Here is a 22,829-nt window from a genome sequence, read left to right as displayed (position 1 = left end):
AACCCTGGCGCTGCAAGCTCCTCGCTCTACCAACTGAGCCCTACGGGACCATTTCCATGTTAGTCATTTAGCAGACACCCATAACCCTGGCGTTGCAAGCTCCTCGCTCTACCAACTGAGCCCTACGGTACCATTTCCATGTTAGTCATTTAGCAGACACCCACAACCCTGGCGTTGCAAGCTCCTCGCTCTACCAACTGAGCCCTACGGCACCATTTCCATGTTAGTCATTTAGCAGACACCTACAACCCTGGCGTTGCAAGCTCCTCGCTCTACCAACTGAGCCCTACGGGACCATTTCCATGTTAGTCATTTAGCAGACACCTACAACCCTGGCGTTGCAAGCTCCTCGCTCTACCAACTGAGCCCTACGGGACCATTTCCATGTTTGTCATTTAGCAGACACCTACAACCCTGGCGTTGCAAGCTCCTCGCTCTACCAACTGAGCCCTACGGTACCATTTCCATGTTAGTCATTTAGCAGACACCTACAACCCTGGCGTTGCAAGCTCCTCGCTCTACCAACTGAGCCCTACGGGACCATTTCAATGTTAGTCATTTAGCAGACACCTACAACCCTGGCGTTGCAAGCTCCTCGCTCTACCAACTGAGCCCTACGGTACCATTTCCATGTTTGTCATTTAGCAGACACCTACAACCCTGGCGTTGCAAGCTCCTCGCTCTACCAACTGAGCCCTACGGGACCATTTCCATGTTAGTCATTTAGCAGACACCTACAACCCTGGCGTTGAAAGCTCCTCGCTCTACCAACTGAGCCCTACGGGACCATTTCCATGTTAGTCATTTAGCAGACACCTACAACCCTGGCGTTGCAAGCTCCTCGCTCTACCAACTGAGCCCTACGGGACCATTTCCATGTTAGTCATTTAGCAGACACCCACAACCCTGGCGCTGCAAGCTCCTCGCTCTACCAACTGAGCCCTACGGGACCATTTCCATGTTAGTCATTTAGCAGACACCTATAACCCTGGCGTTGCAAGCTCCTCGCTCTACCAACTGAGCCCTACGGTACCATTTCCATGTTAGTCATTTAGCAGACACCCACAACCCTGGCGTTGCAAGCTCCTCGCTCTACCAACTGAGCCCTACGGCACCATTTCCATGTTAGTCATTTAGCAGACACCTACAACCCTGGCGTTGCAAGCTCCTCGCTCTACCAACTGAGCCCTACGGGACCATTTCCATGTTAGTCATTTAGCAGACACCTACAACCCTGGCGTTGCAAGCTCCTCGCTCTACCAACTGAGCCCTACGGGACCATTTCCATGTTTGTCATTTAGCAGACACCTACAACCCTGGCGTTGCAAGCTCCTCGCTCTACCAACTGAGCCCTACGGTACCATTTCCATGTTAGTCATTTAGCAGACACCTACAACCCTGGCGTTGCAAGCTCCTCGCTCTACCAACTGAGCCCTACGGGACCATTTCAATGTTAGTCATTTAGCAGACACCTACAACCCTGGCGTTGCAAGCTCCTCGCTCTACCAACTGAGCCCTACGGTACCATTTCCATGTTTGTCATTTAGCAGACACCTACAACCCTGGCGTTGCAAGCTCCTCGCTCTACCAACTGAGCCCTACGGGACCATTTCCATGTTAGTCATTTAGCAGACACCTACAACCCTGGCGTTGCAAGCTCCTCGCTCTACCAACTGAGCCCTACGGTACCATTTCCATGTTAGTCATTTAGCAGACACCTACAACCCTGGCGTTGCAAGCTCCTCGCTCTACCAACTGAGCCCTATGGGACCATTTCCATGTTAGTCATTTAGCAGACACCTACAACCCTGGCGTTGCAAGCTCCTCGCTCTACCAACTGAGCCCTACGGGACCATTTCAATGTTAGTCATTTAGCAGACACCTACAACCCTGGCGTTGCAAGCTCCTCGCTCTACCAACTGAGCCCTACGGTACCATTTCCATGTTTGTCATTTAGCAGACACCTACAACCCTGGCGTTGCAAGCTCCTCGCTCTACCAACTGAGTCCTACGGGACCATTTCCATGTTAGTCATTTAGCAGACACCTACAACCCTGGCGTTGCAAGCTCCTCGCTCTACCAACTGAGCCCTACGGGACCATTTCCATGTTAGTCATTTAGCAGACACCTACAACCCTGGCGTTGCAAGCTCCTCGCTCTACCAACTGAGCCCTACGGGACCATTTCCATGTTAGTCATTTAGCAGACACCCACAACCCTGACGTTGCAAGCTCCTCGCTCTACCAACTGAGCCCTACGGGACCATTTCCATGTTAATCATTTAGCAGACACCTACAACCCTGGCGTTGCAAGCTCCTCGCTCTACCAACTGAGCCCCGCGGGACCATTTCCATGTTAGTCATTTAGCAGACACCTACAACCCTGACGTTGCAAGCTCCTCGCTCTACCAACTGAGCCCTACGGGAGCATTTCCATGTTAGTCATTTAGCAGACACCTACAACCCTGGCGTTGCAAGCTCCTCGCTCTACCAACTGAGCCCCGCGGGACCATTTCCATGTTAGTCATTTAGCAGACACCTACAACCCTGACGTTGCAAGCCCCTCGCTCTACCAACTGAGCCCTACGGGACCATTTCCATGTTAGTCATTTAGCAGACACCTACAACCCTGGCGTTGCAAGCTCCTCGCTCTACCAACTGAGCACTACGGTACCATTTCCATGTTAGTCATTTAGCAGACACCTACAACCCTGGCGTTGCAAGCTCCTCGCTCTACCAACTGAGCCCTACGGGACCATTTCCATGTTAGTCATTTAGCAGACACCTACAACCCTGACGTTGCAAGCTCCTCGCTCTACCAACTGAGCACTACGGTACCATTTCCATGTTAGTCATTTAGCAGACACCTACAACCCTGACGTTGCAAGCTCCTCGCTCTACCAACTGAGCCTTACGGGACCATTTCCATGTTAGTCATTTAGCAGACACCTACAACCCTGGCGTTGCAAGCTCCTCGCTCTACCAACTGAGCACAACGGGACCATTTCCATGTTAGTCATTTAGCAGACACCTACAACCCTGACGTTGCAAGCTCCTCGCTCTACCAACTGAGCCCTACGGGAGCATTTCCATGTTAGTCATTTAGCAGACACCCACAACCCTGGCGTTGCAAGCTCCTCGCTCTACCAACTGAGCCCTACGGGACCATTTCCATGTTAGTCATTTAGCAGACACCTACAACCCTGGCGTTGCAAGCTCCTCGCTCTACCAACTGAGCCCTACGGTACCATTTCCATGTTAGTCATTTAGCAGACACCTACAACCCTGGCGTTGCAAGCTCCTCGCTCTACCAACTGAGCCCTACGGGACCATTTCAATGTTAGTCATTTAGCAGACACCTACAACCCTGGCGTTGCAAGCTCCTCGCTCTACCAACTGAGCCCTACGGTACCATTTCCATATTTGTCATTTAGCAGACACCTACAACCCTGGCGTTGCAAGCTCCTCGCTCTACCAACTGAGTCCTACGGGACCATTTCCATGTTAGTCATTTAGCAGACACCTACAACCCTGGCGTTGCAAGCTCCTCGCTCTACCAACTGAGCCCTACGGTACCATTTCCATGTTAGTCATTTAGCAGACACCTACAACCCTGACGTTGCAAGCTCCTCGCTCTACCAACTGAGCCCTACGGGACCATTTCCATGTTAGTCATTTAGCAGACACCCACAACCCTGACGTTGCAAGCTCCTCGCTCTACCAACTGAGCCCTACGGGAGCATTTCCATGTTAGTCATTTAGCAGACACCTACAACCCTGGCGTTGCAAGCTCCTCGCTCTACCAACTGAGCCCTACGGGAGCATTTCCATGTTAGTCATTTAGCAGACACCTACAACCCTGACGTTGCAAGCTCCTCGCTCTACCAACTGAGCCCTACGGTACCATTTCCATGTTAGTCATTTAGCAGACACCTACAACCCTGACGTTGCAAGCTCCTCGCTCTACCAACTGAGCCCTACGGTACCATTTCCATGTTAGTCATTTAGCAGACACCTACAACCCTGACGTTGCAAGCTCCTCGCTCTACCAACTGAGCCCTACGGTACCATTTCCATGTTAGTCATTTAGCAGACACCTACAACCCTGACGTTGCAAGCTCCTCGCTCTACCAACTGAGCCCTACGGTACCATTTCCATGTTAGTCATTTAGCAGACACCTACAACCCTGACGTTGCAAGCTCCTCGCTCTACCAACTGAGCCCTACGGGACCATTTCCATGTTAGTCATTTAGCAGACACCTACAACCCTGGCGTTGCAAGCTCCTCGCTCTACCAACTGAGCCCTACGGAACCATTTCCATGTTAGTCATTTAGCAGACACCTACAACCCTGGCGTTGCAAGCTCCTCGCTCTACCAACTGAGCCCTACGGAACCATTTCCATGTTAGTCATTTAGCAGACACCTACAACCCTGGCGTTGCAAGCTCCTCGCTCTACCAACTGAGCCCTACGGGACCATTTCCATGTTAGTCATTTAGCAGACACCTACAACCCTGGCGTTGCAAGCTCCTCGCTCTACCAACTGAGCCCTACGGTACCATTTCCATGTTAGTCATTTAGCAGACACCTACAATCCTGGCGTTGCAAGCTCCTCGCTCTACCAACTGAGCCCTACGGGACCATTTCCATGTTAGTCATTTAGCAGACACCTACAACCCTGGCGTTGCAAGCTCCTCGCTCTACCAACTGAGTCCTACGGGACCATTTCCATGTTAGTCATTTAGCAGACACCTACAACCCTGGCGTTGCAAGCTCCTCGCTCTACCAACTGAGCCCTACGGTACCATTTCCATGTTAGTCATTTAGCAGACACCCACAACCCTGACGTTGCAAGCTCCTCGCTCTACCAACTGAGCCCTACGGGACCATTTCCATGTTAATCATTTAGCAGACACCTACAACCCTGGCGTTGCAAGCTCCTCGCTCTACCAACTGAGTCCTACGGGACCATTTCCATGTTAGTCATTTAGCAGACACCTACAACCCTGGCGTTGCAAGCTCCTCGCTCTACCAACTGAGCCCTACGGTACCATTTCCATGTTAGTCATTTAGCAGACACCCACAACCCTGACGTTGCAAGCTCCTCGCTCTACCAACTGAGCCCTATGGGACCATTTCCATGTTAATCATTTAGCAGACACCTACAACCCTGGCGTTGCAAGCTCCTCGCTCTACCAACTGAGCCCTACGGGACCATTTCCATGTTAGTCATTTAGCAGACACCTACAACCCTGGCGTTGCAAGCTCCTCGCTCTACCAACTGAGCACTACGGTACCATTTCCATGTTAGTCATTTAGCAGACACCTACAACCCTGGCGTTGCAAGCTCCTCGCTCTACCAACTGAGCCCTACGGGACCATTTCCATGTTAGTCATTTAGCAGACACATACAACCCTGACGTTGCAAGCTCCTCGCTCTACCAACTGAGCACTACGGTACCATTTCCATGTTAGTCATTTAGCAGACACCTACAACCCTGACGTTGCAAGCTCCTCGCTCTACCAACTGAGCCTTACGGGACCATTTCCATGTTAGTCATTTAGCAGACACCTACAACCCTGGCGTTGCAAGCTCCTCGCTCTACCAACTGAGCACAACGGGACCATTTCCATGTTAGTCATTTAGCAGACACCTACAACCCTGGCGTTGCAAGCTCCTCGCTCTACCAACTGAGCCCTACGGGACCATTTCCATGTTAGTCATTTAGCAGACACCTACAACCCTGGCGTTGCAAGCTCCTCGCTCTACCAACTGAGCCCTACGGTACCATTTCCATATTTGTCATTTAGCAGACACCTACAACCCTGGCGTTGCAAGCTCCTCGCTCTACCAACTGAGTCCTACGGGACCATTTCCATGTTAGTCATTTAGCAGACACCTACAACCCTGGCGTTGCAAGCTCCTCGCTCTACCAACTGAGCCCTACGGTACCATTTCCATGTTAGTCATTTAGCAGACACCCACAACCCTGACGTTGCAAGCTCCTCGCTCTACCAACTGAGCCCTACGGGACCATTTCCATGTTAATCATTTAGCAGACACCTACAACCCTGGCGTTGCAAGCTCCTCGCTCTACCAACTGAGCCCTACGGGACCATTTCCATGTTAGTCATTTAGCAGACACCTACAACCCTGACGTTGCAAGCTCCTCGCTCTACCAACTGAGCCCTACGGGACCATTTCCATGTTAGTCATTTAGCAGACACCCACAACCCTGACGTTGCAAGCTCCTCGCTCTACCAACTGAGCCCTACGGGACCATTTCCATGTTAATCATTTAGCAGACACCTACAACCCTGGCATTGCAAGCTCCTCGCTCTACCAACTGAGCCCTACGGGAGCATTTCCATGTTAGTCATTTAGCAGACACCTACAACCCTGGCGTTGCAAGCTCCTCGCTCTACCAACTGAGCCCCACGGGACCATTTCCATGTTAGTCATTTAGCAGACACCTACAACCCTGGCGTTGCAAGCTCCTCGCTCTACCAACTGAGTCCTGCGGGACCATTTCCATGTTAGTCATTTAGCAGACACCTACAACCCTGACGTTGCAAGCTCCTCGCTCTACCAACTGAGTCCTGCGGGACCATTTCCATGTTAGTCATTTAGCAGACACCTACAACCCTGGCGTTGCAAGCTCCTCGCTCTACCAACTGAGCCCTATGGGACCATTTCCATGTTAGTCATTTAGCAGACACCTACAACCCTGACGTTGCAAGCTCCTCGCTCTACCAACTGAGTCCTGCGGGACCATTTCCATGTTAGTCATTTAGCAGACACCTACAACCCTGGCGTTGCAAGCTCCTCGCTCTACCAACTGAGTCCTGCGGGACCATTTCCATGTTAGTCATTTAGCAGACACCTACAACCCTGGCGTTGCAAGCTCCTCGCTCTACCAACTGAGCCCTATGGGACCATTTCCATGTTAGTCATTTAGCAGACACCTACAACCCTGGCGTTGCAAGCTCCTCGCTCTACCAACTGAGTCCTGCGGGACCATTTCCATGTTAGTCATTTAGCAGACACCTACAACCCTGGCGTTGCAAGCTCCTCGCTCTACCAACTGAGCCCTATGGGACCATTTCCATGTTAGTCATTTAGCAGACACCTACAACCCTGACGTTGCAAGCTCCTCGCTCTACCAACTGAGTCCTGCGGGACCATTTCCATCATCATATTAACCATTCCCTGGTTTGACTAGCGCAACAACCTTGCTGTTTCCAGCCCTCGAGCCAATCGACTGGACCCATTTTGATTTTCTTCAAGACGAGCACTTTTAGCTATTTGTTTGCGTTAGCGTATAGGAGGGATTGGGTGTGGTAGGGTCAACTCACCTCGTGAAGAGATTCGTTGGCTACCTGGTGCCCGCCATCTGTGAGAAAGGAAGGAATATTTTTTTTTTTAAAGGGACAGGAGATGATTCATGCTTCCTCTGCGCAGCGTGCCTTTGCTACATCTTGAACTAATTCAGGATGAGTCAAAGAGACGTTTTAAACTAGTAAAGGGAGCCATCCCAAAGCGCAGAGAAGCTCGCCTATCAAATAAATGTATCTGATAACGAGGTTGTATTGTACACCTCTCTAGTGTTTCCGATGGGATGCTTTTTCTCATCTGTCTTATTTGAAGGCATAACAAAAGAGCAGCTTGCCAATGTATCATATTGAACAGAAAGCACATGTGAAAGGCTTGTGTGGAAACTATTTTCCTTCAACACAGGTGATCTGTAGGGAGAAATATGTTTCAAACCCATCTGAGCCCGTGGGGGCAAACATTGTCAAGTTTCAAAGGTGCACTGGCCTTTTTTTCCTGATCAGTGGTTATAAAGAAAAGGAAGACTGTTTTATATTGGGATGCAGCCCTTGAGAGGAGCGTTATAGGATCAACCGTTGCGTGCCCTAATGAACATGACGCCACTCTTTCGGTGGTGTTTTACCTCCCCGGTGCCTCTTGACCTTCTGTTTCTCCTGCACCTTCCGGGTGAAGTGCTTGTAGGCCTCCGTCTTCTGGTACTTCTCCAGGTCACGCATGTAGCGCTCCTTGTCCCTCTCCGCCTCGTCCAGGTAGCGCTGCACACAGAGAAGAGGGAGAGATACAGAGGGGCAGAGAGAGAGAGAAACAGGATATCAATCATAGCCGCTTAAAACCTTTTTGATTGATTCAAAATTCGAATTAATATTGACGGCTGTAGCCGAATTGCTGTGCTGCTAATAAGCAAATGGGGGGGGGGGGGTGACAGAGGGTGGTAAAATGTTGGAGCAACTTGGACCCCATAGAGTGGGCACAACTCATTTGAATACCAGTTTCCTCCAGTTAAAGAGATTGTGACACTATCCATCAACTGTGTAACAATCGGCTTGAATCTAAAACCATTCTACATTATTAAAGTTCAAATAAATACTGTGTTCATATGAGAGCAACCAAAGCAAGACAGACAAAATTATATCAAGTGAGCAAAATGATCACGTTGTCGTCAAATGAGTTTCCATCAAAATAAACAATTCACTTTCTTACAAATAGGCCCAAAATAAAGTCCAAATCCCAAATAGAATCCCAACACAATTCGCAATGTCAAAATGGAAGTCCAGAATCCAATCCAAAAATAGTCCCAAAGTCAATCAACAAACAAAAATGAGCAATCGCCCTTCAAAATGCTAAAATATCGGTCACCCAAAAAATACAATCAACAGGATATACCTGACCGGATTGTTGTAGTACAAGGAAATCTGTCCAGGTGGAGATTTCCTTACAATAGATCAATGTTCATGGCATCCATCAAAACCAACAGAATAGGAATACTTTGTACTGTATTTGGAGTAACGATCCACAATAATGAGCAAAAAGTATTCTCTTGAACGGTTAATTTAAGGCTGCTTAAGAAGGTCATACAAGGATCATTTTGCTACTTGATTTAAAATGAAGACCTAAGTATATTATTTTTATTATATTATTATTATATTATATACATATAAAACTCAGCAAAAAAAGAAATGTCAACTGCGTTTATTTTCAGCAAACTCAACATGTGTAAATATTTGTATGAACATAACAAGATTCAATAACTGAGACAAACTGAAAAAAAGTTCCACAGACATGTGACTGACAGAAATTGAATAATGTGTCCCTGAACAAAGGGGACACATTATTAAAATGTGTAAAAATCTAAAGTAACAGTCAGTATCTGGTGTGGCCACCAGCTGCATTAACTACTGCAGTGCATCTCCCCCTCATGGACTGCACCAGATTTGCCAGTTCTTGCTGTGAGATGTTACCCCACTCTTCCACCAATGCACATGCAAATTCCCTGACATTTCTGGGGGGGTAATGGCCCTTGCCCTCAACCTCCGATCCAACAGGTCCTAGACGTGCTCAATTGGATTGAGATCTGGGCTCTTCGCTGGCCATAGCAGAACACTGACATTCCTGTCTTGCAGGAAATCACGCACAGAACGAGCAGTATGGCTGGTGGCATTGTCATGCTGGAGGGTCATGTCAGGATAAGCCTGCAGGAAGGGTACCACACGAGGGAGGAGGATGACTTCCCTGTAACGCACAGCATTGAGATTACCTGCAATGACAACAAGTTCAGTTTGTTGTTTGTTACACGTGGTCTGCCACTGCGAGGACGATCAGCTGTCCGACCTGTCTCCCTGTAGCGCTGTCTTAGGCGTCTCAGTACGGACATTGCAAATTATTGCCCTGGCCACGTCTGCAGTCCTCATGCCTCCTTGCAGCATGCCTAACATGCTGACCAGACCAGACACGTCGCATGCGCGAGCGTCGCAAAATACATTTAGAAATCCATGTTATTCAAATATTGCACCCACACTGCTCACGCGCACCAACGAGCGTCTGCGATGCCAAGGGCTAAAATAGAACTCCATTCTATTTCTGACGCAGATCACGCTAAAAGTCCTGCCTCTCCCATCTCCTCATTGGTTTATAGAAGCAGGTACCCATGTGCCATCTCCTCATTGGTTATACCCACGTGGGTGATTGAAAGACGAAATGTTTTGCCGATCGTCGTGGTAATACTATGAAAGTGTAGATGCCAATCACCATATAAGTTCAAAGATGAAAAAGCCTGGAAGGAGGAGAGATGACTACAAACGATTCGGTTGGCCGTTTTATGTGTGGATTAATTGTCGGATTAGAGGACCTATTGCATTTCAGGTAAAATAACAACTCAATGTTTATATCCCAGGACAAATTAGCTAGCAACAGCAAGCTAGCTAAATAGGACAAATTAGCTAGCAAGTGCAAGCTAACTAGCTAAATTGCCATACATGTTTAATGCTTTTCGACCTGTCCCCAAATTAATGCCATTGGTTCAGAGCTTGTTTTGATATTTTAACCTGCGTGTCGTGATCGCGTTTGGTGTAGGGGGACAAAATAAATGTATGCACGATGGCACACGCGCGCAGACGATTTGGGTTCCATGTAAGGCACGTTCACGCAGATGAGCAGGGACCAAGGGCATCTTTCTTTTGGTGTTTTTCAGAGTCAGTTGAAAGGCCTCTAGTGTCCTATGTTTTCATAACCGCGACCTTAATTGCCTACCGTCTGTAAGCTGTTAGTGTCTTAATGACCGTTCCACAGGTGCATGTTCATTAATTGTTTATGGTTCATTGAATAAGCATGGGAAACGGTACTTAAACCCTTTACAATGAAGATCTGTGAAGTTATTTGGATTTTTACGAATTATCTTTGAAAGACAGGGTCCTTAAAAAGGGACGTTTCTTTTTTTGCTGAGTTTATATAATAAATAATTTGATGAAAATGTGTATTTGGCCTTACTACTATTATCCCATACAAACTCATTGAATAACAGATTCACTACCATGGGACAACAGATAGTTTCACCCCCCCCCCCTCCAAATGTATATGTTTTTTTATACATGTATTTAACTAAACAGTCTCCATATATACTTCCATTCATTGTTTTGGTACCGGGAGACTTTCAGTTGAGTCTTGTGAGGCCTGTGGGGGTCCTAGAGAAAAACAATGTTTCCGTGTTTGTGAGAGTCTCACCTTACCACAGATGGGTCATATTGTAGCCCAAACCGTTTGGACACTACTGACGATTTTGTGAGAATCCCGATTTTCAGGATCTCTCATGGTCTGACAAACACTGCTCTAGCTCAGTCACCTTGTGCGACATAGGCGGTTGCGGTGGATTGAGACGCATCCAGTGCAAAAATAAACTGAAACAGTATCTCTAGCTTAAACCGACAGATTTTAATTAGGATTTTTTTGATGTTGCTAATTAGATTTCAGCGGGGGCACGGACATAGACCTTAGGGGGTTAACCCTTTCAGGCCAGTGTAGCTGCATGGCTAACCTGCTTGTCTTCCGGCGGCAGCTTGCTCCACTCATTGCCCAGCATCCTGGTGATCTCTGGGAAGGGCACGTCAGGCCGCTCGGCCCTCAGCTGCTCACGCCGGTCGTTCATGAAGCGCACGTAGCCCGTCAGCGGTGCCTTGGGGGCGTTGCTGTCCTTCACTGGCTTCTTCCTCTTACGGCCCTTGGTCCAGCTGCTGCGCCTGGGCTTCTGCGGAGAGGGGGAGGGAAGGGTGAGGAGATGTGGCAAAACAAACACAGCTAAAGTTAGCACTTATGATAAATGGTGCTTACTCTGGAATCAAAAAACGTATATCCTCTTGAAACAGTTTGGATTCCAGGCAAGCTAACTCTAGACAAGGGGTGGTGGCTTTTGTTCCAGCCATTCTCTAACATGAAAGTTTTACAGTCCAGGCTTTTAATCTGGGTCCGGGAAACCAGCCCTGAGTGTGTAATGGTTATTTAAATGCCATGGTCTCACCTCCTCTTCATTTCTCTGGCTGCTGTTGTCTGTGTTACCAGGTGAGCCTGTCTGCTCTTCCATCGCCTCAGCCTCCAGGAAAGGAGCCTACTGTGAAAACGAACAACATTAGTTCCGATTGTGCATACAGCACCTTATAACAGTGTAAACATTTCTGCAGACTGCTACAAAAAAAAGTATAATCTTGCAGACTTTCCTGTAATTCAAAATATCCTATCAATGGCTCCCAAAACTACCTTCAAAAAGTGAGCAGAAGCGCAAATGAGAGCCACGAGCAGAGCTACCTCTTGCGCTTGCTCTGTGGCGCGCATGAAGTTATTTCAGGTGGTGTCAGCATAATTGAATTTTCATGCATTTGAGTAGAATGCCCTTTAAAAAAAAAGACAGAAGTGACTAAGTCATTGTAAAAAAAAAAAATATATATATATATATATGTATATATATATATATCTACAAAAATAACACTACTGTTGCCATTGCTACTAAAAACAATCCTAGGAGAAACACAGTGAAAGCAAAAGCATGAAACAATTACTTGATTGCTGCAGTTTAAATGACCCTTATTGGTCTGGTTTACTAAGGAGCTCCAGACAGACCAAGAATGCGTGTCAAGAAAGAAAATTCTACCCAGAGGAAAGTGGAATGAAGCATTAGTGCCCTCTACTGCAGGGGAAATCACAGTACACACACACAGGTAACTGCCAAAAGAAAGGAAAAACTTGAGTAAATGAGGGATACAAAGTATATTGAAAGCAGGTGCTTCCACACAGGTGTGGTTTCTGAGTTAATTAAGCACCATGCTTAGGGTCATTTAGAAAAAGGACCAGTTACCCATTATTTTGGCAGTTGTTTCCATTAACTTGTCCAGTCATTTTGTGTCGACATTTAGAAAGTTTGCATAGAAAATAGATGCAGCATTTGCCTGCAAGGGTGCGTTTCGATTTAACTATCGTGTCGATAAAAACAGCTGAACGTAATGACGTCAGACCTAAAAAAGAAACTAAAAAAACGTTTCTCTCAAGCTTAGTGTCGAATATAATTGTAGTGGTTGAAGTGTTTCAATTACCCATTTAGGCAAATTGTCAATGAATAAATTGGTGACAGCCTGTGTGCCCTCATGTCTCAGGTAGCCAGCATGGACAGAATGCAATAATTGACTATCTGCCCTATTCTAATAATTATCATGTTCCAACGTATCGCCACGGTCTGTGACTTTGTGAAACTTACACTCCTGGAGATCTGAAATAATTGTGGTGAAACTTGCCAACCACAAAAGCAAAGTGAAGCAATTCAGGAATTCTTGAAAGTCAAGACAATCCTTGACCTGCAGAGAAAATGTTTATTGTTTGAAAAAATAGATTTTGCCCCACGTACCTTGAAATGATTCAGCAATCATAATTTATTCAAAAAACTATTTCCATCATAATTTGTCACATTTAAGAAAGTTTAACAAAATAAAAATCCACCCCCCAAACAGATGAAAACGTATCCCATATGTGCCGTTTCCATTACATATCGCAATGAAAGAGGGGTCTCAAAGGAGCATAGGGGGTTTAAAGGGTGTGTGTCTCAGTCACCAGATCTCAACCCAATTGAACACATGGGAAATTCTGGAACGGTGCCTGTGACAGCGATTTCCACAACCATCAACAAAACACCAAATGATGAAATTTCTCATAAAAGAATGGTGTCTCATCCCTCCAATAGAGTTCCAGACACTTGTAGAATCTATGCCGAGGCACATTGTAGCTGTTCTGGCGGCCCAACGCCCTATTTTTAAAGTAGAACCTTTATTTAACCAGGCAAGTCAGTTAAGAACAAATTCTTATTTACAATGACGGCCTACCCCCGGCCAACGCTGGACCAATTGTGCGCCGCCCTATGTGACTCCCAATCACAGCCGGATGTGATGCAGCCTGGATTTGAACCAAGTACTTCAGTGACACCTCTTGCACTGAGATGCAGTGTCTTGCGCCACTCGGGAGCCCAATTAACTTTTAGGACAGTTTATGTTGGTGTTTTCTTTATTTTTGCAGTTAACTGTAGAATTCAAATGTTTTTCAATGCATCCTTCCTTCATCAAGGTGATTTACTTGTATATTCCTATATAAGACAGGTAAAAGCAATATGGTGGAGAATCAATGATCCACATGAATGAGCTCTCACAGGAGAAAGTTCATTCTTGTGGCTCAGGCTGTGGCCTATAAGACGAAACAGGCAAATAGGCCTAACATGTTGGTCCTTAGCTTGCAGTGCACACCGTGACTAACAGGAAGTTAGTAAAACTGGAAATAGAGGTGACTATTCCTTTCTTTGCTCCTTGATAGTGAAACACTGACATTGAGACCCAGTTGAGTCAGTGTCAACGTTTACTATGCCATGTTTGCTGTCTGCATGCTGGACGCCGTGATGTCATGCCCTTATCCTTTAACACTTGACTCTCACTCCAATCGTTTGGACTGTTCTACAAAAAGAAATGAGCGCATTAGATAACCACTTCGGCCTAAACCATTAAAAACAAATTGGGATAAAAGTAGGAATGTAATGATTCACCAATTCGCATCGTTCCCGATTCAAATGTTTAAGATGTGACCGCATCGGTCCGCGGACTCCAAACCGATCCAAATGTAGCATGCGTCGGTCAGAAAATCAACTCAAACAATACGAATCGCCAATTCAAAAAGGATTTTTTTCTCATATGACTTTATTTCTAACTTCCAGAAATACCTAATATTTTGTGACGACTGATGCGTCCTCTCCTTCAGTGTGGAACTAAGCATGTAACTGTGTTGACAGTCATTGATCTACAAGTCATTTTGCATTCTGAACAACCCCAGTCAATACGACCGCAACTCAGTACCGGCTGAGTAGGTGGGGCGGAGCGGGGACGAGTGTGTGAATTTTTCCAAATTCAATAGATATCCATTGCATTAACCAGCATGATAGCTGATTTACAATTTGATTGCAATATGCCGAAATCATTCCACCATTTCCTGGTTGCTAGAATTCTAATGGTTTGCCTAATTTCAGTTGGTGACAAAACAAACAATGCATAGTGTATCCTGGAGAATCATTGTACCATCTAAACCACTGTAAAATATATGTTCAGCTGTTTAATAAAGCTGGTGCACAAAACCGTAAGTAAAAGATGCTAAAAACTAACTCAAGAACGGAAAGCAGCTTCACTATTAGATACTATTTTAATCCAGGGCCTGAAAAGAAATTGCAACAATATGCCTCTTTCTCTCTCATTGGTACAACCCTCCTCTATTCTGAACATTAAAACAAAATGGGAAGATTTTAACTATGAATTCTTCTTTCTTCAGCAAGTATTGTTGAGTGTTCATACATCATCTATTTGTGCTAGACATGCACTTGTTCAGTTCAAGCTGCTACACCGAATCTATTGGACTTAGTCCAATAGATAAGTAAAATGTATCCAAACCTAGACCCTACCCTCTATGTGACCGATGTAGAAGCTTCTGCAGATCTTACTCATATCAAACTGCTGAGGGCCCAAAAAGGTGACGCTAGGGGGAAATGCAGGTTTTAACTAATTAAATAATATAATCTACATGATCAGTCTCTGTGTGTAAAATAAAAAGTGGTTAATGTGAACCTAACTCACAGCTAAAACATGTAAAGAAAGCAATCCAATGTTATTTGTTGCCAAGATTTTACTGCAAATGACACTCAAGTCCTGAGAAAAAAACAATCGACTAATATTAGTTAGTCATGACAGCCTTTATAATAGAATGCTTGTGACCACACACATCTAAATATTGAACTTGGGGAAAAAAACATCTTTAAAAAACTGCTCTCATCGGATCTACACGAATCACGTAGGTCACCTATTTTGGATTTAAAACGTCCAATTTCGCCGAAAGGTGACTAGTTTGCATCCCTGTCATATACGTTTTGCTCCCAAGATCGTTATGTTTTGACGTCTGTAATTTTTGGAGTGAATGTAGAATTGTGCCCTCTGGTTGCCCTTTTTGGTCTACCAACCTACTGAATTAATGGTGTCCAGACTAGTTTAGGATGCACTTGCTTTCACTACTATCCTCGCCAAGAGATGTATAGTTCTTGAGTGGTAAAACGTCCACCCTCCATTGCACGGTCGATGACTGCACAATTTGATTCACTTTATTAAAACTAGAAGAAAATATGTTGTACTTTTAAAATTATGTATTTCATTCCACCTGGGGAACCTTTATAGATCTTCTACAAGGGCCAGACCCTCCATTTGACTTGTAAATTGTCTGGCTTACTGATGCTGTTCTTTATTTTTAAATATTTGATATGCATCCATTGTGTGTGGACTGCTTGATCCTGCTATTAAATCTGTTACCATACCTGTCTGTATACCTCTGAGTTGTGCTTCTAGGTCTTGGTGTCCCCTGGCACCCATCAAACCTTTCATTGGGGTTGGGTGGGGGCCGGGGGAGAGAACGTGCACCCCTTTGGGTTCCCAGGGCCAGAGTTTTAAAGCATTTCCCTCCAACAATGTAAAAATGTGCTTGTCCTTGAATGTACACTGAACAAAAATATAAACGCAACATGTAAAGCGTTGGGCCCATGTTTCATGAGCTGAAATAAAAGATCACCGAAATTGTACTTATGCACAAAAAGCTTATTTCTCTCAAATTTTGAGCACAAATGTTTGCATCCCTGTTAGTGAGCACCCTCCCCTTTGCCAAGATTATCCATCCACCTGTATGTGTGGCATATCAAGAAGCTGATTAAGCAGCATGATCATTACACAGGTGCACCTTGTGCTTGGGACAATAAAAAGCCACTAAAATGTGCAGTTTTGTCCCACAACACAATGCCACAGATGTCTCAAGTTGAGGGAGCGTGCAACTGGCACGCTGACTGCAGGAATGTCCACCTGAGTTGTTGCCAGAGAATTGAATGTTCATTTATCTACCATAAGCAACCTCACAACATTGTTTTAGAGAATTTGCCAGTACGTCCAACCGGCCTCACAATGTGTATGGCATCATGTGCGCAAGCGGTTTGCTGATGTCAATGGCAGGCTACGGCCACAATTGCATTTTATCAATGGCAACTTGAATGCACAATTCATCTGCTGCAATCACTTAATGTTTCAGTATGATAAGACACAGCCCCATGTGGCAAGGATCTGTACACAATTCCTGGAAGCTGAAAATGTCCCAGTTTTTCCATGGCCTGCATAGTCACCAGACATGTCACTCATTGAGCATGTTTGGGATCGACGTGTATGACAGCGTGTTCCAGTTCCCGCCAATATCCAGCAACTTCGCACAACAATTGAAGAGGAGTGGGACAACATTCCACAGGTCACAAATCAACAGCCTGATGAACTATGTACGAAGGAGATGTGTTGCGCTGAATGAGGCAAATGGTGGTCACACAGATACCGAAATAGTTTTCTGATCAACTCCCCTACCTTTTTTTTTTGAACGATGCATGTCTGTATACCCAGTCATGTGAAATCCATAGATTAGGGCCTCATGAATTTATTTCAATTTCCTTATAGGAACTGTAACTCAAAATCTTTGAAATTGATGCATGTTGCGTTTATATTTTTGTTCAGTATATATTTTCTAATGGTGGATGTTGATTTCAGGAGGTGACCCTTCACGGAAAATGGAACAAACAACTTTTTCTCTTAGTTAACTTCAACGAATCACGACCTGTCATAGGATATCAACAGTTGGCTGCTATTTACAGTGCATTCAGAAAGTTTTTACAGCCAGAATTCAACATGGATTAAATATGTTTTTTTCCTCACCCGTCTACACACAAAGTGAAACATGTCTAGATTATTTGGTGCAAATTGATTGAAAATTAAATACAGAAAATCTCATTTACATAATTAGTCACACCCCTGAGTCAATACTTTGTAGAAGCACCTTTGGCAGCGATTACAGGTGTGAGTCTTTCTTTTCCACACCTGGATTGTGCAACATTTGCTCATTATATTTTTGAAAATTCTTCAAGCTCGGTCAAACTTGGTTGTTGATCATTGTTAGACAACCATTTTCAGGTCTTGCTATAGATTTACGACGATTTGTTATGTCAAAACTGTAACTCAGCCCCTCAGGAACATTCACTGACTTCTTGGTACGCAACTCCAGTGTATATTTGGCCTTGCGTTTTGGGTTATTGTCCTGCTGAAAGGTGAATTAATCTCCCAGTGTCTGGTGGAAAGCAGACTGGTTTTCCTCTAGGATTTTGCCATTGCTTAGCTCCATTCCATACATTTTTTAATCCTGAAAAACACCCCAGTCCTTAATGATTACAAGTATATCCATAACATGATGCAGCCACCACTATGCTTCAACATATGGAGAGTGGTAGTCAGTAATATGTTGGATTGGATTTGCCCCAAACACAACACTTTATTCAAGACAAGAAATGTATTGCTTTGCCACATTTTTTGCAGTATTACTTTCGTGCCTTGTTGCAAACAGGAAGCATGTTTTGGAATCGTTTTATTCTTTACAGGCTTCCTTTTCACTCTGTCAATTAGGTTAGTGTTGTGGAGTAACTACAATGTTGTTGATCCATCCTCAGTTTTCTTCTATCACAGCCATTAAACTCTAAACGTTTGAAAGTCACTATTGGGCTCATGGTGAAATCCTTGAGCGGTTTCCTTCCTCTCCGTCAACTGAGTTAGGAAGTATGCCTGTAGCTTTGTAGTGACTGGGTGTATTGATACACCATCCAAAGTGTAATTAATAACTTCACCATGCTCAACAGGATATTCAATGTCCGCTTATATTTCTTTTTTTCCCCCCATCTACCGATAGGTGTCCTTTGAAAGGCATTGGAAAACCTCCCTCGTCTTTGTGGTTGAAATTCACTGCTCGACTGAGGGACCTCACAGATTTTTTTGTGTGGGGTAGAGATGAGTTAAGCAAATTTTGACTCCTGAACATATTTAGGCTTGCCATAACAAAGGGGTTGAATACTTATGGACAAGACATTTCAGCATTTAACTTTTTATTAATTTGTAAAAATGTCTAAAATACAATTCCACTTTAACATTACATTATTACATTATTTTTTTATTCTGGATGTAACAACAAAATGTGGAAAATGTCAAGGGGTGTAAATACTTTCTGAAGCCACTGTATGTGATAGTTTGACTTTCAAATCCGTGTATTGGTGTGTGGCCAGCGACCTTTATAGAGAAACCGCCCCGAATTATCCGATCCATTTGAGAAAGAAAATTGCTGATTGCTGCGTTCTAAGTCCTGCGACCCTCAGCGCTAATGACAAAATCAACAGTACAAAACCAAATATATTGATCTGATTTAAAAAGGGATATTTATGCTTTTAGCATTTTAGACCTAATTTTTCACTTTTCGTGTTAAAGCATCCTCCAGACAGTTGTTTTTGAAAGATCCATTCCTGAGATTTCTTTGGCTGGCTTAGTTGCTTGCATGAGCCATATAGTGGTAGTGCCCAGACTCACCCAAAAACATGCTTCAAAACGTCACCACATAAAATTCTATTGTCTTTTATGTTGTTTTTTTTTGGGGGGGGCTGTCGAAAAATGTGATTGTTTTTTTCTGCAAACATTCGCAATTATGACTTTGAAGAAAACGGACTAGCTACTTCAGCTGAAGTATGTTGTTCCACTCACGTGAGCAACAAGTCTGACACTCCGGAGTAGGTGTCATCTCTTGCTTGTCAACAGAGCGCTTGGCTATACATACGGAAATATGAATAAGGCAAACTAGCAGCATTTCACTAGCTAAAATAGGGATAAGGATACGGATAGCCTAGATGTCAAAGAAGGTACCTAGGTAGATGGATTGCTAAAGTAGTAGTGTAGAACATGTTTACATGGTCATTTACTTATTCAAAAGTGTATTTTTCTATTAGTTGTAAGTATGAGTGTTTACTTTAATTTATTTTACTTTCATTACAAAGTGATTGTCTACAACACATACTTGCAGTGTTGTCTTTATTTATTTGTGTGTCATAAAAACAAGCTTCATTTGGGAACATGTTGAAGAACAAGTAACTGTTGTTCACATACTCATAGGCAGTTATACACCTTGTACATGGCTATAGCCATAGATGTGTAATAAAACTTGGTATCATTACGTGTTCAGTCTTTATACATTCTTGAGAATCAAGTGGTTCAGAGCACCAGATGCGTGTCCTCAGACTGCTGAAATCCAATGTATACTCCTAAAGGTGAAGAATACTTTCTACAGATTGCATCAGCGACGCAGGACAGCTTTACTCATCCGTTACCTTTTCCAAGCTTCTCCCTTGACTGCCCATTCCATCACAATATTGACTATGGAATGGGAAAAGATCAATATGGGATCATTATAGGACACATAATATATTGAAATGTATATCTATACTGTACATTATTGATAACTTCAATTTAAAATGTTAACTTACTATATGGACAGCTCCCGCTGGATGTGGTCCCTTTCCCCCCAGTTGATCTTAGGGACATGGAAAAACCTTTCAATTACTCCTGTGTTGATACGGGCTGGGAAATCTGCATGATCTGTCACACAGACTTGTGCTGTTCCCGACACCATAAGTGTCTTTGGCAGACAAATTTAGTTCGTCAAGTGTTGGCTTGATCAAGTCCCATCGGAACAGCACAGACACCCAATTTTGATCGGCATTACCTTGCATCTTTCACATTTACAGTTCAACGCGACTCTCTTTCTGGGTGCTGCTGCTGGTCTGCCGGGTCACTTGTTGCCATTTTCCCCAGTGCTGTCTTGGCTTCTATCTGTCAATGCTCTTCATCAGCATATTCTGGCTCATATAAATTATGGTTCTGCAAAGTATGCATCCTCTTCAGGCTCGCAGCTGTCTGACTTAGACATGTTTTGATTGAATCATTTTGGGTGGTGTAGCGCTGGAAAGCCGTTGTCTGCCCTGCGCCAACCTCAAAACCAGGCCTGTGGAATTTGGAGGTGTGGCCAAGCGAGACCAGCAGTGCGCCGATGTAGTAGTGACGTAGAAATGAGTTGTAAGACGAGGGCAAATCAGGAAGTAAAAAGTTGGGAGTTATACACATTTATGCTCGTAATAGTGGAAACAGTCAAGTATTTTGATATTGACATGGGTGTAGCCCACAAAGACATGAGATGGCTGTAGAGTTTCTTGTGGGACGTTTTGAAGCACATTTTTTGGGTGAGTCTGGCCACTACCACCATATGGCTCATGCAAGCAACTAAGCCAGCCAAAGAAATCTTAGGAATGGAAGTCTGACAAAATCAACTGTCTGGATGCTGCTTCAGACAGTAGACAGTAGACAGGGGGGGGGCACACTCCACGTCTATTTCTATGGGCACAAGCACTGTTTATGACACAGACCGTTTACACCTCTTGTTGGTGAAGAGAATTTTGCAGGTTTAAAGCTTATTTCCTGCAATTATACACATTTTGCCATGGGGTGCAACATTGTTTTCACTATTTTAAAGCAAATGCTCTTGCAATTCTATACATTTTGCAATGCCTAATGTGCATTCATGTGATATTTGAGTGACATAATGTACAATAATATCTATTGGCTAAAAAACGAAATATATATGTTTTTTTTAGCTGACATGGGCTAGTTGATCTGGACATTTCTGACAAATTATAAAGGTATGCAATGACTAACATTCACTACCCAAATTCGAAATTGCACCTAGTGCATTTTACTACTACAAGTTTCAAGAGTAAGTTTAAAGCAGGACTGAGTTTCCTGAAGAAAATATATATATATATATATATATATATATATATATATACACTTGTTTTGGTGTAACCAACCACTGGTCTAGACTAGAGCGTCCATAGGGTCTGTGCAGCAGGCTGAACGTTTGAGGTCCCTAGTAATGGTCTGACTATACAACATGTTTAATAGCTTGCCAAGCACTAGCTAGCTGACTAGTCTCTGGTCTGCAAGGCAGGTAGCTAGGTAACTATACTTTACTAGTTATATATCTTTATCTTATCTGACTTACCACAGCTGAAGTTCCTTCTGGGAAGATATAACGTTACATGTCCTAATTCTATTTTAACGTTAGCTAGCATGCATCTTAGCTAGCTCTCTACTTAGCTGGTTAAAAGGGTTTTGGTTTATCCGACAATAGTGAAGCAGGTCTGTGTTTTTCACTTTATTTTATAATTTGTTCACAATAGAGTACACTAACCTGTAACTTATTCTTTTTGGTTAAAAATCCAGAAATTAGCTGGCGATGGGGCTCTCAGAATCAAAACAATGCAGAAGTCCTCTCTGGAAGTGGAACAACGTCACTACCGGCAACCGATTCACTAAATTCATCCGAGTGTCGCTTGCATTGTGGTCAATGCAATCAGGGATACTTGGGACGTCCCTAACCCATTGAAGTAGACATTTCAAAAGGTTAGGGTTATGTAAGGTTTCTGGCCATGGTTAAGATAAGTGTAGTGATTAAGGTTTTGGGCACATGTGTCAAATTCATTCCACGAGGGCCGAGTGTCTGAGGGTTTTCGTTCCTCCATTGTACTTGCTTGATTAATCATGGTAACTAATTAGTAAGGAACTCCCCTCACCTGGGTGTCTAGGGCTTAATTGAAAGGAAAAAAACACAAACAAGCAGACACTAGGCCTCTCCATAGAATGAGTTTGATACCCCTGGTTTAGGGTTTAGGGTTGGATCCCGCATCGCTCTAACCCTTGCATTATGGTGACATTCGTTTAATGCAGGGTATTTTAGAATATTGTTAACCTTAATGCTGTGCTGTGCATCAGTGACTTTTATGTATGTGGTTGTATGTGCCTTCAAAGATTGTATTCAGAGAGGAATTTCTTAAAACGGTAACTACATTTTAACACAGAATGTTTCTGAATGCTTATTTGGACCGAATTTACACCTAATCACAAAAGTGTTTAATCAAATACAATGTGTAAAATCAATTAGGGATGGCAGTCCATTGACTCCAGAATAATATTAGCCAAAGCGGGTTGACATTTTGGTTGATTCA

General features: G+C 44.2%; 1 protein-coding gene and 2 long non-coding RNA genes across 9 annotated transcripts in view; all 3 read right to left on the bottom strand.

The window, feature by feature from the left end:
- Nucleotides 1–22,126, bottom strand: part of hmg20a (high mobility group 20A) — a 31,363-nt gene extending 9,237 nt beyond the window's left edge. For all 3 annotated transcript variants that reach the window (XM_055934914.1, XM_055934916.1, XM_055934915.1), the window contains exons 1-5: nucleotides 22,016–22,126; nucleotides 11,841–11,930; nucleotides 11,361–11,570; nucleotides 7,956–8,088; nucleotides 7,357–7,394 (exon numbers count right to left, since the gene is read on the bottom strand). In XM_055934914.1, coding sequence (XP_055790889.1) covers nucleotides 7,357–7,394; nucleotides 7,956–8,088; nucleotides 11,361–11,570; nucleotides 11,841–11,903 — 444 coding nt within the window. In that variant the 5' untranslated portion in view covers nucleotides 11,904–11,930; nucleotides 22,016–22,126. The remainder of the gene's footprint in view (nucleotides 1–7,356; nucleotides 7,395–7,955; nucleotides 8,089–11,360; nucleotides 11,571–11,840; nucleotides 11,931–22,015) is intronic.
- On the bottom strand, nucleotides 82–4,286 carry LOC129862863 (uncharacterized). 2 transcript variants are annotated; one of them, XR_008760840.1, is made up of 4 exons: nucleotides 3,441–4,286; nucleotides 2,375–3,030; nucleotides 1,965–2,046; nucleotides 82–1,800 (listed from the first exon to the last, which is right to left on the bottom strand). It is a non-coding gene; the product is annotated as an uncharacterized LOC129862863 (long non-coding RNA). The 2 variants fall into 2 exon arrangements; XR_008760839.1 differs by having other exon boundaries at nucleotides 82–2,046.
- Nucleotides 4,369–7,350, bottom strand: LOC129862862 (uncharacterized). 4 transcript variants are annotated; one of them, XR_008760836.1, is made up of 4 exons: nucleotides 5,983–7,350; nucleotides 5,819–5,900; nucleotides 4,917–4,998; nucleotides 4,369–4,588 (listed from the first exon to the last, which is right to left on the bottom strand). It is a non-coding gene; the product is annotated as an uncharacterized LOC129862862 (long non-coding RNA). The 4 variants fall into 4 exon arrangements; XR_008760835.1 differs by lacking the exon at nucleotides 4,369–4,588 and adding an exon at nucleotides 4,602–4,752; XR_008760837.1 differs by lacking the exons at nucleotides 4,369–4,588; nucleotides 4,917–4,998 and adding an exon at nucleotides 5,436–5,490.
- Nucleotides 22,127–22,829: the final 703 nt, after the last annotated feature.

Source organism: Salvelinus fontinalis, chromosome 9 (genome assembly GCF_029448725.1).
Source record: "Salvelinus fontinalis isolate EN_2023a chromosome 9, ASM2944872v1, whole genome shotgun sequence".
Classification (NCBI taxonomy): Eukaryota; Metazoa; Chordata; class Actinopteri; order Salmoniformes; family Salmonidae; genus Salvelinus; species Salvelinus fontinalis.
This window is presented reverse-complemented; position numbering and strand designations above follow the sequence as displayed.